The sequence below is a fragment of the Antedon mediterranea genome, chromosome 6 (assembly GCF_964355755.1).
Source record: "Antedon mediterranea chromosome 6, ecAntMedi1.1, whole genome shotgun sequence".
Classification (NCBI taxonomy): Eukaryota; Metazoa; Echinodermata; class Crinoidea; order Comatulida; family Antedonidae; genus Antedon; species Antedon mediterranea.
In genome coordinates, this window is record NC_092675.1 from 3362734 (window position 1) to 3380177 (window position 17444).

At 32.7% G+C, this 17444-nt stretch overlaps 2 protein-coding genes across 2 annotated transcripts in view; one reads left to right on the top strand and one right to left on the bottom strand.

Moving 5' to 3' along the window:
- Positions 1-695: 695 nt before the first annotated feature.
- Positions 696-3935, bottom strand: LOC140051912 (uncharacterized). Its single transcript, XM_072097258.1, has 3 exons — positions 3419-3935; positions 2637-2771; positions 696-1979 (listed from the first exon to the last, which is right to left on the bottom strand). Coding segments are annotated over exons 1-3 (561 nt in total). The 5' UTR covers positions 3844-3935; the 3' UTR covers positions 696-1978.
- A 2052-nt stretch (positions 3936-5987) lies between these two features.
- LOC140051727 (uncharacterized) overlaps positions 5988-17444 on the top strand; it is a 39696-nt gene continuing 28239 nt past the window's right edge. Inside the window, exons 1-7 of the mRNA XM_072097022.1 lie at positions 5988-6080; positions 7017-7115; positions 9276-9428; positions 10431-10547; positions 11332-12372; positions 12728-12897; positions 13670-13913. Coding sequence (XP_071953123.1) covers positions 6071-6080; positions 7017-7115; positions 9276-9428; positions 10431-10547; positions 11332-12372; positions 12728-12897; positions 13670-13913 — 1834 coding nt within the window. The 5' untranslated portion in view covers positions 5988-6070. The remainder of the gene's footprint in view (positions 6081-7016; positions 7116-9275; positions 9429-10430; positions 10548-11331; positions 12373-12727; positions 12898-13669; positions 13914-17444) is intronic.

Sequence of the window (17444 nt, forward strand, 5' to 3'; positions counted from 1 at the left end):
TGCTTATAATTGTACATTTAAAAAATATGCCAAAGTACTTTCTAAAGATGATAATTGGTCACGTTTTAGTCTAAAATTCTCTAGAGCATCAAATGCTTTTTAAACTCTGTCTACACTGCCCAAATATGGTAGTGATATTCCCACATATGGTAGTGATGATGTGACATCATCATGTCCATAAATAGACACATCACATTTTTCTGTCACATAAAGTTTGATAGTGTAGACAGAGCTTAACACACTATATATACATAAAGAATACTGTGTATTCCATGTAGTACATTGTATACAATGCAATAATGGCAAATGGATACAGTAGTAAAAGTGTTCCTTTAAATATGTGGACTTGCTACAGTGTTAAAAATAGGTAATTTCTTCATTAACCAACATCCGACAACTACTATACTGTAAGAAACACTATGCACTGTATAACAGGGAATAAGTAATATTAATATGAGCACAACCATCCCATTACAATAATGTTAAAATGGTGGTTCATTCAAATGGAATAAGTACAATATGTTATTAAAATGGTGTGTTTACTATATTATAATATAATTGATATCCTTTAATGATAATCTTTAAAAAATTTATCATCAACCTTCATGACATATTTAGACAACTTTTTCATCATTGAAATCGGAGTTTTAAAATATTTACATATAAGAAAAATCTTTTTTAATAACAAAAAAATGATTTCAACATGTGGAAATCTACCCAATAAAGAAGAAAAATTATAAATGAATCTATTTAAATAAAACTACTGTATTTATAATATATTTAAAGAAAAATGAACAAAATAAAGTAAAATATTGAATCTATTTCCTTGTGCAAAATTGTACTTATAATTTGTAAATTCAAAGGATTTAAAGTATAAATGCATAATTTAAATAAGAGAACGCACCCTACAGGAAGCCTAACCCATAGGAGGATTTCTTTTGTCAGGTACTACTAGGCTACAGGACATGAAATGGCCAGGAAACCTAACCCTATTAAAGCATTATATGATGCCTAATAAGTGGGGTTCACATGGACCTCACTGTGAGGACTTAGCAAATAATGGGATCCAATAAAATACTGTGTAAAGCCAATAAAGTACAAGTAACAACCATTGAGAAATAGTATACAAATAATGAATGTTTATGAGTGCAATGGTACAAATAATGGCACGAGGTGAATGATGAAAGGTTATAACAAGGAACCAGGTTTGATTGGGAACTGTAGAACAGAACTACTTTGTACACCATAGATTCATATTTCTTATTTACCCTAACAGGATTCGATGCCTAAAATCAAAACGTCCATCTGAAGATACCATCTGAAAAACTAACTTTTGATCCCTTGATTTAAACAGATTTTGCCTCCTATTTAGATGTAGACCCTACTAATGATAATAGTAATATATTAGTAGGGTTAAACATTCAATGAATTTCTCATTTAATTAATCACTGTCTCTTGTTATCATTTACAATACATCAAGTACTCTTATTAGCATTTATAATGTGTGTAAATTGATAATTTTAATGCATCTTGGTTTGAGACGTCTCATTAACACACCTTAATTTAATACAGTAATAATTACCTATACTGTACAAGATAAGCTAATAATAAGCCTGGTATCATTAAGCCTGGTATCATTAAGCCTGGTATCATTAAGCCTGGTATCATTAAGTACATTGTGTTCTTGTGTTGTATTTCATTTTACCTTAAATACAATCATTGTTTTAATTAATTCATTTATGATTTCAAATTTGAATGATCATAACAAATAATTTTGATTACAGTATGGTGATACAGTAGCAAATATCCATAAATCTTCTGGGTCGAATGAAGAATGAATAATACTTCCATCGCGAATCTTCAAGGTTGCTGCGAGGGTGGATGTCTTGGGACGAATCTTCAGTGATTTTTTTAAGTAAATAAAAAAGTAAACACACTAAAATTTCACCTTGAATTTCATAAAATTATCTTTTCTTTATCTAGAAAAAAAAAATCATAAAATAGTAGTTTAGTAAACATAGATTATAATAACATAATTAAATAATTAAGTAGCTACATTAAAGTATTTTTATTTTAAGATAAAAAAAATTAAACATGAAACATTATTCAAATACAAAACAATGTATGTTCCTGGATTGTTTTTTTGTTTTTTTTACTGTAGTATATTTCCTGGATTGTACACATCATTTATGAATAAATAGTATTCCAAAATTAGAATGAATGTGAAAAGTCAATTAAAGTCGAAAAATAATTAATTAGTAGGATACCGCGCTGGCAATTACAAACTACACAAGTTAGTAAACACCACTGTATCATTAATGTAAATAGGTTGTTAACATTTTATCTATAAATAATGAATTCACCGTTGAAAAGGCTACGCTTTAGTTACATGTTTAAATAAATTACAATGCCATTAATTTATGAATGTACAGTAAATTGTAAATAAACACCATTGTGGTAATGCATTATATATTGCTGTCTAACGCAGTACTAAATTGTTAGAAAAAATAAACTTATCTACTGTACCATTATTTATGGTAGTATTATTATATATTTATTTTTTGTTAATTAAATTAGGTCATTTTTTTATGCATCAACAAATAAATGTACAAATAAATGTACAGATAAAAATGTACCATTTGTATCTTGAGTTGGCTTCAAACACTGTCATGTCTTCATCATCTTCCTCTTGATCTAATGGTGCCATCTCAAGATGATCAGAATTAGTTGTCAACACTCCATACTTCCTTGTTTTTCTATTCCTCCTCAATCTGAGTGAGAAAAATAGTTAGTTTATATTACAAAAATATTTATTTAAATTACAAAATTAAAGAAGTTACTTTACATTAGAAATGGCACTTAGTACAGTAATAATTAGCACCAATAATGAAAACTAGTGTACAGTATCAAAAGCAACTTATGTCTACACATTCTTCTTTTTATTTTCGCATCACACACATGGACCCTCCCATTTACCTACCAGTGTTACATCTCTAATTCAACAAAATAAAAAATTATTAAAGTATTAATACAGTCACAATTTTAACACTTTCATTAACTCATACGCCATTGATTGTAGTACAATCATCTGCAGTTTATTTTACCTTTTTTAGTTCCATCCCACGTTTCCTAAAAAAACATTGCAAGAAGAAATGGCACATTTTCGTTGATGCTTACCTTAAGAGAAATAAGGAGGCAAAGAGCTTTACTCGTATACTATAGGCTGCCTCCTCTCATAGTGTTTATGTGCGAGTCATATATGTTCGTTTGAAAGTGTTAAGTGTTGGGCTTGAAATACTAGGTACGTATTACAATATATTTTCTTAATTATAAATATATTATTTAACTAGAATTTAATTCACCTAATTATTAATAATATTTTTTTTTAATATGGTACCTACATCATCCCCAGACCTACCTGATAGTTCTATAAACAAAATATAGCAAAGCAATCACAGTTATTGAAAGCAAAACAGCAACCATTCTTTTTAAAGTGCCTTGCGATGTAATTCCATTAATAATTCCTGAGGCTGTAAAGCCTTGGTTTGATTCCTTGTTATTCTCATCTGAGTTCGTGTTGTTTTGTTTTGTAGTAGGTTTAGGCTCGGTGGAAGGGGTCGGGTGTGTGGTCTTCATGGGTACTACTGGCGCATCGTCATTATCTCGTTTATAAACATCGCGGTTAGCACGTCCATTTTCCTCCGCACCGATGTGCGACAGGCCTAACTGTTGTCGGAGGCTTAGGCCTAGACCATATTGTGTCGAATTAGTAGGTTGGATGCACGCAAAAAAACAAAAACAACAACTAAGAAAAAGTACAAACATATATGTTAACCGTTCCATCTCAATTATAACGGTAATATTATGAAAAACGAAAGTAAATACGTGATTTTTCTTCAACCAGCCAGATGGCGAAACAATTTCACAGGCTATTAAATCCACATCTCTCTTTTATTGCAATAGCGCCACCTAGCGACAATAAACATCACATGATGAGTACATGACGCAGAAGTACACGTACACGTACTGTAGTAGTAGTTAGTAGGGGGAGGGGGGGGGGGGGAGGTGGGAGAGATACACCACCTACTAAAGATGATGCCACAATCACATTTTAATTAATATTCATACGAATTTAATCCAATCGTCTTTTTTAGTTTTACCATTTGTTCAGTACAAGGGCCAACTCCATAGAATAGTAATAAATATATAAACAAGAATATTTCTTACAAAAAACGCTGCTCGCTTATCTTTACTCCATGTTGTTATTGCTAAGGTCAAGTCTGGGGGTCACTTCATCACGCCTAGATACTTCAAGTATCCTATTACAAACAAAAACTTCAATGGACTGTTTTGATAATAATTCAATGATTATCTGACAGCGAATTATATCATGGGACTCATAAATACCAGAATGCTTTGGGATTTGTCGTTAGACTCTTTTCTCAGCCGTTTTTGGATTCAACAGGTGGTACCAATAAATTATAGTGGAGTTTCCATTTTAACAAAAATGTCAAAGTGTAGTACTATAAAGCTGCTTGATTTCATCTAATGAATGAGTCATCTCGTGTGACGTAGCGGGCTAGAGCAGCAGCGTGAAAAGATAAACGGGAAATTCAACATGTGACCATGAGAATATCATCATGGCATTCATTAGATCTACGTGTCTACAACAACATGGAAACAAATAGATCATGTATTTAACGTATAGAACTACTACTAATAAAATGCAGTGACTTATTTTTATTTTATATCACTCTGATCCACTAGCACCAAATTGGGTCCACTGAGCACAGTGTATTAACATAGGCCTACGAATAAATATACAAACTTAGTGACAATTTATCTGTGCTCCACGTGCGCAAAATTTGGTCCACACACATAAATATCATATTAACCTTGTTAAAACCAAATTGACCAGTTAGCTCAGTTGCCTGTGCGTCGTGTTGACAATACGTATGTCGTGGGTTCGATTCCCACGCTGATCGGTGGAATAGAGTTAAAGGTATGCGACCAACTGTGTTTGGAGTTCATAGAATTATACGTCTTTCCACCACACATCATGAGGCGACAACAACAATGCATCTGATGATGTGCTGGAAACGACCCCAAAAGGCTGTGGCAGGGCCTTAGTGCTGAGGCAGGGAGAGCACATTTAACATCTTTTTTTTTAATTTTATTTTTTTTACCACCCTGCATTCGATCTCGTAAATGTTATGTTTGCCGCCCTCAATTTTAAAAGAAATTAAATTTATATCATCGCAGGTGTACGAAACGGTTTGGTATGCCGTGCGTTGTTATGCAATGGTTGTGCAGGTGTAGTGGGAAAGATGGTATTGTTAGTCATTCGCGGTCAACACGCCACACTGTTAAATTTTGATTTTGTTAATCAATGTTGCTACATTGGTAGCGAAATGTCCGATTCATGCAAGATATTGTATTGTAATACTATGAATAAACGTTTATGGATAGGCCTAGTTGGTGTGTATGGCCGCACCGTCTCAGAATAAACATGTTTTAAACAGATAGTTTGTCTCCGAACCCGTCTCCGAAGGTTTTTGTATGGGGTTAATGGAGAGTGAAATAATATCAAATATAGAACATTTTTTTTTGCAAAGATGCCGATTTATAGACCAATTTCGAAGCTTATTCCGCCGCCGGGTTAGGCCTTTAGAGGCATATATGAAGTTGAGTTATGATGTCGCGTCTGGATATTTAAAATTTTATTATAATTATCATAGGTGATTATGTATAGTAATAAGTATAAGTGCAATTCTGGGCTCCACCGGTGCCAAATTTGATCCACTGGACCAGTTTCCGTAGTACTATTTCTATTTCTGAAGAAATAAATGTATAAATGACGCTGCGTAGAGAAGTAGACAATTGCATGCTCCATCGTCAGAATATACCTCAATTTGTTACCGGTTGAAAGTTTTCGTGTTTGCCGCCCTCTATTTTAAAAGGCGCTCATTTTTTGCTCACAGCACGCATCATTTTTCTCATCACGCACGGAAAACCTCACACACAAGCGAGTCAGAATCCCAAATAGATTGAGCAATTAAAAGAAGAAAACATGTTTTGGGGTAAGTTCTGAGCATAGAAGTTGACACTAAATTATATTTTATTTGTTTAAGAAAACGGCAGTATTTATAATTTAATATTTTTTAAGCTATATGCGAATATATTTGAGTGGATTGGTTTGTTGCTCTCTCAGCTTTATCAGAAGTATGGCTTCGTTTTTTTGTGGCTGGATGCTGAATGATAAATAAAGGCGTTACTGCACATGCACACAGAACACAGTAGTGTGGGCGCTGGGAGGCGGTTTTTTGTGAGAGTGATGATCCGTGCAGCTGCTTCTCGGCTTCTTTGTTGAAATAAATGTCTTGATAAAATAGAAATCTCTACATTTTATGTGATCTGGGCTTAGCCGGCCTGTTCTAAATTAAAACTATGTTTAAAAAAAACAGTAGTTTCTGCTTTTTGAACATATCATGTTATCCATTTTTATTTAACTCGCAGTAAAATTCTGACATAATTAATACAATAATCTGTTTCAATCAGTCATATCCAACCATTGTTAAAGTCGATTGCAAGAGATATACGACAATGTTGAAATATTGTGGCGACTTGTTGATATGACTTGGTAAAAAATTACACCAGAAAATTAACAATATTATAAGCAACTTCCACAAAACCAACCTACAATATCCTAAAAAAAAACAATTTGTACCAACTCTGATGTAGGTTGGATTGTGGAAGTACGGTAATTAAGGTTTGAATCAGACTATTGCAACTGTCATGAATTCTTTTCTTAAAAAACTATGACCAATGTCGAGTTGAACTGCTATTTCATTAATAAATTTGGCTGCTTGCATTGGTGAACATGTATGAATGATAAATTCAGTAACATTTTTATAAATGTTATGTTTTGCACTAATTGTAACTTTAAAAATTGGCCTGTACACGGCGGCGTTAAAAAAATGCAAACAAAAACTAATGGTAATATTTCACTTTCACAGGTCTATCAATAGAGGGTGGTAAACACTATTCACAAATAGTAAATGAAACATTTAACGTTACAATGGCTGCCCTTGAAACAAGAGAATTTTCCGGTGTTGGTAAGTTTTTTTTAAATATTTGGTAAAACTATACCCGTTAAGCGTTAACCTCTGAATGAATTTCAGGGGAGGAAGGGCGTTTTTTAATAGTAGTTTTTAGTTTTTTTTATTGTAGTTTGACAAAAAAGTTTGATGTGTCCAAATATGGTAGTGATATGACATCATCATTCATGTCTATATATGGACACATCACATTTTTTTGTCACATAAAGTTTGAATTTGTAGACAGAACCATTTTGGAAATTAAATTGACACCGACTTTAAATTTAATTTCTACTTACCTCTTAAACTTAAAAAAACCATTATCCCTGATATATGTAATAACATTGTTTATGTATGCTTGCAATAATCGAATGTTGAGGTTTTTACAGAATATTTAGTTGTTTTTTTATGTCATTTAAAAAGAAAATCAGGGGATGATGATGGTTAACAAGTAGTGTTTTTTTTTGCCTCTATTATATAAACAGACCATTTAATGTGTTAAATATATTTTAAAATCTGTCTGAAATAATACTTGTTTGACAATTAATTGAGCACATTGTTTTAACTGTACATTAAATATGTATGTAAATTTACAACATTTGAACAAAGTCATGTTCAATGTGTTGTCGTAAGGTCAAGGATCTCTTCATCATAGTCTTCTTGTAACTACTTAATTTAAAACGTAGGTTCAGTGTAAACATATGAACTCAGCACATTCATAGTCCAGTCATAGAGATATTATCTCTATGGTCCAATGTACACATTTGAAGGCTAAAGCTTTGTCTACACTATTAACCTTTATGTGACAACAAAATGTGATGTGCCCATATATGGACATGATGATGTCATATCACTACCATATTTGGGAATATCACATCTTTTTTCTAAAATTAGTTTCATAGTGTAAACAGAGCTACATTGTCTGAGAATAGAATAACAGAGACAAATATTATTGGATGTAAAATTATAATTAATATCAACATGTGTAATATTAATAAAGAGAAAGAATTAGTAATCAATCAACATTTATTTAGAAACGGTTCATGAAATAGAAACAGCATACATTATTTAAAATAACTTAAAATGGCTGCCATATAGTGTGCGAGGCTGTTGTGTTTAGCCATTTCACTTTCTTTACAATACAGTATTCACATGTGCAATAAATTTGCATGTGTAATGTGCCACGCATCCTAGGCATGGCTATCATATTTGTTTCTGATTGGCTGATTGCAGTTGTTGTTGCCTGGATGGAATCACTTGATGTGAGATATGCAGTAAACTGGCAGCTTGTGTTACAGCAGTGTATTAGGGATCATCTTAGAAAATTCCCCACAAGTGGAAAAAACACTTGCTAACGATTTTTGTTAACAAAGACTGGCTGGAAGGAAGCGTTTTGTTAATTCACAATAAAACACAATGACGTTTATAACACTGCGTTATACAAGGGTCATATGCAAATTTATTTAGATTAGGAATAATTGTATGGTTCTGGAACAAAGACTTGTAGCTATATAATGTATTGTAACACTCTACTAACTGTAGTGACATTGTAATGTAATTAATGACCTATTCAACATGAATAATGCAAGCTGTTAATGTCTCGTCTTTATGCTAAGAAATATCATGCATTACTGATTACTGTTGTGTTAGACACTGAGACTTGGTTACATTCCATGTTAATGAGATCTGTATCAACTATAAATTAGTGTTAGGTTCTCTGAGGAAGGATACATTTATATGAACTACAGTAATATGATCTACAGTAATATGATTAGACATCTGAACAATTTACAATTTAAGGTTCGAGTAATTTAAAGATGAAAATGTTTAAAGTAATATATAGAAAAAATAATATAATTTAAATACAAATGGTATTTTTTAAACAGTTTTTTTGCAACTTACTAATTAATTTAAAGATGAACATTTGTAAAGTAAAAAGAAAAAAATAGTATAATACATGCAACTTTTGCAACTTATTATGTAATGTAAAAATTGTCATGTTGACTGTAGATACTTATTAAACGTTAAATTATCTGTCCTAGTTGTACATTAAGATCAATTTATTGAGAAATTTCAATTTACCATTTTCGTGAACTGATTTTATAACAATTTTGAATACACATTTAAAAACAATGAGTAATATAACAAAATGAATACACAACATTTTTTTGTCATTAGATCCCAAACCATCAGGTCTAGCTCAAGTAATTGTAAGGCATGACCGTACAGAGTTCTTACTCTGTTCCTTACACCACGGCCATCTTCATCAACAGCCTTTAAACTTGTGTTTTTCGGAGGGTGAAGAGGTTACGTTTTTTATGGAAGGAAAGGGTAAGTAATTGAATTAAATCTTCATTCAGTTGTTGTCATAGTCAGCCAAGTCGAATATAATGTATGGATCGCAATGTAAAGTAAAAGTTGTACAGTAATATATTCTTATCTACTATTAGTATATTCCTATCTACAGTAATATATTCCTATCTACTGTAACAGATAGTTGTTTAAAGGCTTTCTTCTCAATCATACATTGGATAGTCAAACACAATTCCTATCTACAGTAATATATTCCTTTCTACAGTAATATATTCCTTTCTACTGTAACAGATAGTTGTTTAAAGGCTTTCTTCTCAATCACACATTGGATAGTCAAACACAATTCCTGGCTAACTGAATAGAATTCCATGGGAGTTGAATTTATAGCCCAGTTAAATTTAGCAACCACTGCCTGCCAGTAGAACTGAATGTGGCCTCAAGCGATTAAAATTCAAATGTTTTCTGGTGTTTTTTGTTGTTGATAAAGCCAAGGTTAAAAAAAAGGTAGCCTGGTGAATAATCCAAGTACAGACCCATTTACCATAGTTGAATTTACCAAAGGGAACAAAGCTTTTGTCAGGCTTCACACACTCTGTAGAGAAAAGGCCATGTGACCAAGCTTGTGTAAAAAGTCCAATGTTGCTCCAATGCTATTGTCCCCAAAAACATGAAAAATGAAGATTAATTAAATCATACTTTGAATATGTTATTTGGTAGTTTGAATAAAGTTTATCCCTTCCCGTAAAAAAAAATATATTTAAAATTAGAAAGTAAATGGTCAAATTCAACCAAAAGCCCATTGGCTGGCAGCCAATTTGATTATTTTTTGCTTTAAATTACAGTTTTTTAAGGTAAATACATTTTTTTTTCGATTCAATTTTTGTTCATGACATTAAAATGGCATATTAAAAAAAAATGCTTCAACTAATTTTTTCAGGGGGAAAATACATGATCTTTAATGTATTATTATGACATATTTGTAAGATTAGATGACACACTTAATATTATATTTATGTATAGGTATGGTACATTTAAGTGGATTCCTTAGGCCGTCATTCAATATGGATGATGGTGATATGGACTATCCATCAATGTCAGAATCTGAGTCTGAGGAAAGCCTAGGGAACACATCAGACGGTAAGTACGACTGGTTTTTTACAAGGAAATTTCGCTACAAACAATCGGATGTTTGATGGAAGATGGAGGTGCATGAAGAAGGCAATTGTTGAACCAACACTATAACATCAGAATTGTATATCATCTGTGGAGAACCATTATGACTTGCCAAGCCATGTGTGTTCATCATTTAATCAAGTTTAATTCCTCAAGAAAATAATCCTGACTTTGTTGCTGTTGATCTGACGCAAACAAAATTGTTCAGTGTCCTGATAGAAAATAATTTTTTCCTGCTTTAATACTGTTTTTGAATGTATTTGTATATATTATTTTCAAATTTCAGAATTTTTTTTTTCATAATTTATTATGTTTAATATGCTTGTAATAGAGTTTTATCTCAGATCTGGTCTCAAATATGTACAACACTAGCTGAATACTTAAACACTAAAAAAGAAAAGGTAGGGGCGTTTAAATGAGGTTAAGGTTATTTTCAAAGATTTTCAATTGGCTGCGACCACATATTTCGCGGTGGTTATACCACAAAAAGCGTTTATTAATTCCAAGACAATTACAAGAAAAAAATGGGTGAGTTTTCTTATCCCAATTTTTAATTTAACATTTTATATAAAATTACCATTACAAATTGAACTCGTTTTTAAAAAGGCCTTTTGTTTTAAATGGCTAGAAATCAGACCTATTATTTACCGCAATAGGTTGAATAAGATGTTGTACATATTTTGGACCAGATGGGTTACCAAGGGGACGTCCACCCTTGCATTACAAATCATGTTTATTTGCTTTTCAGATGTACACACGTCTCCTATGTTCTATGCTAGAATGCGGGGACGAAATCTATATCATAAACCGAAACGGAAACGGCCGGGGTGGCGAGTTACAGAAAGCGGAAAAGACATCGGCAGACAGGATAATTCATCAAAAGTAAGGGACCCAAGATCACAAAATAGGAGCATTATGCACGGAAATGTAGAAAGACAATGGCGGAAAAGAAAGAGGCATAAGAAAAGGAGAATGGAAGACGGAAAAAAGGTGGCTGGGCAGAGTTCAGAAAAAGAGAGGGGACCAGAAACGCCGGAAGAAAGGAATTTGTCGCAAAGAATGGCCAAAGAAAGAACTAATGAAATGCAATCGGAATCTAGTAGATTAAGGGTTGGACAGCAAGGGCAGGCTGCTCACACTGACACAGTAAGAACTTCACAAAGTAGTGAGCAATCTTATATAAGAACTACTAACATTCCTGCCAATGTCCATCAAGTTGATCCATCTAGAATTTCAGCCATGAATATTAGCAGCTATCCAACAGCCTTAGAATCGCACATACACCACGTTTTTCCTCCGGTGTCAAATATTCGTGGCAGCTTACCCGTACACGGTGCTTCTCCTATATTACTGCAATCACAAAAAACAATGTCCCACTCGATGCAGTCTACCACAACTGAAAGTAGTTTAAGACATAATAATACTGGTAGGATACCCAGTAACCTTAATTTACCCCCCAAAATACACACCCAACCTCATCAAATTAGCACTAGTAGTACAGCAGAATCGAGCAGTCCAATTATTGTCTCGTCAAAATCGTTACAAGTTATGTCTGTCGAACCGCCTTTAGAAGGAATGGAAACGGTAACGCCACAAATCGTGTCCACACAATCATTAGCACCACCAGATAATAACAGCCCGCCTCCGCACCAAGGGCTAGAGGACAGTGCCTCGCAAGAAAGGAATTGGAGAGATTTTCAAGCAAGACTTGCAGATGAGGCAAGGAAGTCGCTGTCTGCAAGAGCAGAAAATGATGCAGCATCAGTTGAGGTCGTCGAGATGCCTCCAGGTAAAGACAAATATCAATAATAGTGCAAGTTTACAATGCATGCTTAACCTTCCCTGGCTCCTGGCTGATTTAAAATCCTGGCTCAAGCACAGTCTATCTTCATAATCACAACATGTGCTTTAGTTGAAATATAAAAACACTACAACAATTAACAACATTTTAATCATGTCTTATTCCTTTAACAAATTCGGCTATTTTATATTCTGATAAATTCAATTTACGTAATTGATATATTTATGCATTGATTTTAACTTTGATGGTTTGATATGGTCCATAATGTCTATCCTTTCAAGTAATTTTTAGCCAAGCATCCTTGACATAATAATATACCTTTGATACTGAATATCTATTACAGACAGTGAAAATGACCAAACCGTAAAGCAGGAGACATTACCAATAGATATTGACCAACCCGGGCCAAGTCGTGACGTATCCATTCCCATAATACCTGACGCTGTGGGCGTTGGTGGCGTAGTAAAGTACAATAATGATGGAAATCCTTGTTACTTTGACCTAACGTCCGGGGTAAGTCTTGACGTGATAAATCATTATAGTTTAAAGGCGCCCTCTATTTTACCTGCGGCATTGAGATTGATACCCAAATTCCTAATTGCATTTTTAGGTTTGAAAAATGGCAATCTCAAGACTTTAAAGTTAATTTGCTTTTTAGATTAATGTTTATGCATGAAACAAATCGATTCAATTTTCTAATTTAAATTATAGTTTGTTTAATTATCTTGTAATAAATTCAGTCTCAACTTTGCAATGACTAAAAAAGGTTTCCTACAAATAAACTGAAAGTATTCATGTGTAAATATTTTCTATGTGATTATTTTTTTCAGTTTAGTTCATACATTAATAATAATATATCCTTGATTTATAAAGTGTCCAATGTCGATGATGACATGAGAGATGTACATACAAAAAAAATCCCAAATACCGCGTCTTTGTACAGTATGCTTCACAATTGGACTATCTGGTTTTGCTATGTAGTGTAGCATTAAAGCTTGGTTCCCACTAGAACGTAACGCAAGGACGTAAACTCAAAGCAAGCGTTTTAACCAATGACAAGCAAAGTTATAGACAGTTAACAATCACAAGCGAATAAGCCATCGCTTGTGATTGGTCAATTCACTTGCGTTGCGTTACGTCCTTGTGTTGCGTCGCTAGTGGGAACCAAGCTTTATGGTGTCTTGTTCCTACTTTGCTGTGATATTTATCAACACTTTAATTAGATTCTTAGATAAAGTACAATACATTAGATTTAGAGAGAACTAAATGTTTTATTTTGTTACAGCCTGATGTCGATACAGTACGGTTAGCTGAAGGCTATAACGTCTTCATCAGCAAACGTAGACTGGCCGACATCGAGCAGGCCTCGCGAGAATGTTCTCGCAACCCATGGTCATTATGTATTCGTCGTTTACTGGATGCATTTTTTGACCGTGAAACGCTTGCCATGGGCAAAGCAACTGACCATGGTCATTCTAAAAATCCAAATCGTCAACCTTTGAACCAGGAGATTATTCAAGCAATTAAAGGTGAGTTTACATTAATGTTTTATGGCTTTTATGATTTGTTTTCCCAGACAAAAAAAAACATTTAGGTGTCTGAAATGATCGCGTTTGTAGTTTATTAAATTTTAGTGAACAATTTTTAAAAAAATTTTAAAAATGATGTAAATTATTGTAATATGAATATGATTACAAAGCATTTTTAACCTGTTGTGATTTCTGAAATATTCACAAAAATTTTCTTTTACGCCAGTTAGTGACTCCAATAATCACATTTTATACCAATATTTAGAAATTGCAATTCAAAATTGGAAGCTTGTTTTTAAGGTCACAGATCACTATCTATTTTTAGAAAAACTAAATTACTGCCATCTTGGAAGGAATTGAACCCAACACCTTCAGTATGAAAAAGTCGCCTTTAGACCATCCTGTAATCACAAAATAGTGTTAATTTTTAATTTAAAATCAATTTAATTTGGCTTGATTTAATTTATGCTAATATTACTATAGTTGATTGATAATATAATCTGTAATAATGATTGCTAAAAATAGAAAGGAGATGCAAAGTTTGTCTTTATTATCTAAAGCATGAACCTAAATGTTTTTGGGAGAACAAATCAGAAGGAAAATGCACTTGATGGCTTGGTTTCAGTCCATGAACGAACTTAGTCTATTCATAATCGTCGGTATCTATTTTCTAAAAATGCACTATGCACTGATTTCATTTACATTTTTTACAGTACGATATGGTGCTTGTTAAAATACAAATTAAATTATTGAAATACACACATTAATAAAAGTATCTAAAAACAATATCAAACCAGTAGTTTTTAAACGATATTTAACACTAATTCAATTTGAGTACTATGAATAAAAGACAGAACCGTGATTAGACCCCTGAACCAACAATACTTGCAACTGTTTAGAAACAGTTAAATAAATTATATTCAAGTACTGTATATTAATCTGAAATCTCAAATTGAGGAGAATTTAATTACTAAAAGATGCGTCTCAAATCTTGGCAGGCGCGAATTTAGCCAAAATTTAACAGCCAATGTATTTTAAAAATAAAATGAATATTTTTTGGGGAGGAAATATGTTTACATCGATAGTAGTCTAGATTTAATATACGAATTATGTATTACAAAGAATTTAAAAAGAAAAACATACTGATACCTATGGTTTTAAATTGAATGAACTTGTGATAAAACCTCTGTTTTAGTACTGCAGTATTTGAAATGTTAAAAGATGATTTATAAATGGTATTTCTGAGTGCATTGTTGTCATGGATGTGCCAAGTTCAAGTGTATTTTTCTTATGTATGTGTCAGTATATATCTTCAATCAATTCCGTGCATGGGTTTACCCATGTTATAATAACCAATAGAAGAATACCAAGCAGGATATTTGCTTGGATCTCTGAACATCCAAATATTATCAACTGAGATCATGGAATACAAGATGAGATGTTACCATTAGATTGATTACGATGATGATCTCTAGTGTCTGCAAGCCGTTTTGTTTTGTTGTAAATGTAAAATACATTAATTTGTGATTTTGTGAAAAAATATTAGGTTAGCATGTAAAAGTAATTACTATACCATTTAATAATTGTTCTAAGGTTCAATATTTACGAAGAAGCAGTTGTGCGGTGTAGATATTTTGTTTAGCTACGAAAAGTAGTTTAAAAATGAATTCTACAGAATGAGTTTGCAGTTTTTTTTCTAATGTTTGTTTCGCAGTGTCGAGTAAAAAAATAGTTGACTTCAATTGTAATATGACATATGAATATACGATTGTTTTCATACAGTAGGTTAAAAAAAACCTGGTGTACATCATTAGTAGTAGTAGACTTTTATCAACAGATTGTAATGCTCTATTGTAAATAATTCTAGAATGCTTTCGTTTTGTAAATCCACATTTTGTGGTACAATTATTACAACATCAATTAACAGTTTACTGTTATCAATATATTGTTTGATTCAAGTTTACATTTTATGACTGGCCTCTGATGCCAAACCAGATCTACAGGTGTACCATCATATAAGCTAATCATGTTTTGGTGTATTATTGGCCAGTGTGATTGATATAAAAGATTTGAGGATAAAAATATAGATTCTTATATTACCCATAATATTGGTGTAACTTACAAAAATTGTTGAACTCCATGTAGCTTCAAATCAAACGGTTTGAACTTTGAGCTTATAGATAGTTTGACCCACTATGACCTTTGGCTTGACACGCTACTCTTTTCTTTCTGGTAGCTTTCACACAGAAAAGATGCAACTTATTTGAGACTGACAGTAACCGAATAATAGCGGGATACATCCAAGATATCCGCCGAGTAGACCGTAGGCAGGCTTTGAAGTTGTCTGCGACTTCAATTGGCAAAGAATATCAGAATGACATTTGAAAATATGTTGCTAACCTAACAATAACTTGTTGATTAAAACTGTTAACTTAAATCAATCTTCATACAATGAAAAATATTAGTTCCAGAAAGGGCCTAAACAAATAAATCAAATTCTGAAAATATGTACAATAGCCCCAAAATGTTTTAACAACAACGGTAAACGTCTGACATTTTTCTATAACACATTAACAATAATCATAATGCAGGTTATCACTTGCTACAGTACTATAGAATTAGGGATTATTTAACATAATTTGTTAATATTTCAAATGAGATCGTGGAATATAAGATGCCATCATTCGCTTTTTGATTGATTATGATAGTTTCTAGCGTCTGCAAGCCGTTTTGTTTTAAATGTAAAATAATAATTGTTGTGGTTGTTAATTTGATTTCTCATTTTGTGTAACCACAAAACTACCCGTGATCTGTGTGAGTGGTTTAGACAGTTTCAAAGCTCGACGCACTATGACCTTTGGCCTGACACGCTACTCTTTTCTTCCTGCTAGCTTTCATGCAGAAGAGATACAACAAATGCAAAGGGCATGACTGTAACCGAATAATAGCTGGATACATCCGCAATAGCCGTCGAGGATGCCATCGTCGAGCTTTGGTGTTGTCTGCGACTGATAGTGCTGGAGTGTATTGGATTCCTAAAATTTAAGTGTATGAAAAATGTACATAGTTTTAGTTACCTTGAGATTTTCTTAAATATGTAAGGTCTTTATTAAATATAGAGAAACAAAATACAGTCTATATTTCTGATTGCATGCTGTAGTTAAAATAAAATGAACAGTAGAATACATCAGTCACTCCAAAGTCAAAATTATAACCTTTGGCCTGACATGCAACTATTTACTTCCTGTTAGATTTTTTGTTGTAACGGTTAAACAATCTGAGATTAAATAAACCAAATGAAGCCTGTAGACTTCAAAGATATCCGCCGAATCTTGAGAAAAAAAAATTAATGCTTAGAGTTGGGTAGTGTGTGTCCCTGAATACATTTGGATAACACATTTCCTACAGTAGGATGTTTAAATACTGTAAAATCAGCTTCTACCTGTACTCAATAAAATGAACAGTTTACAATGAACTTTTTTTGACATAGAAATTGTAATGCATTACTTAGTCACTACCTTATGGTATGTT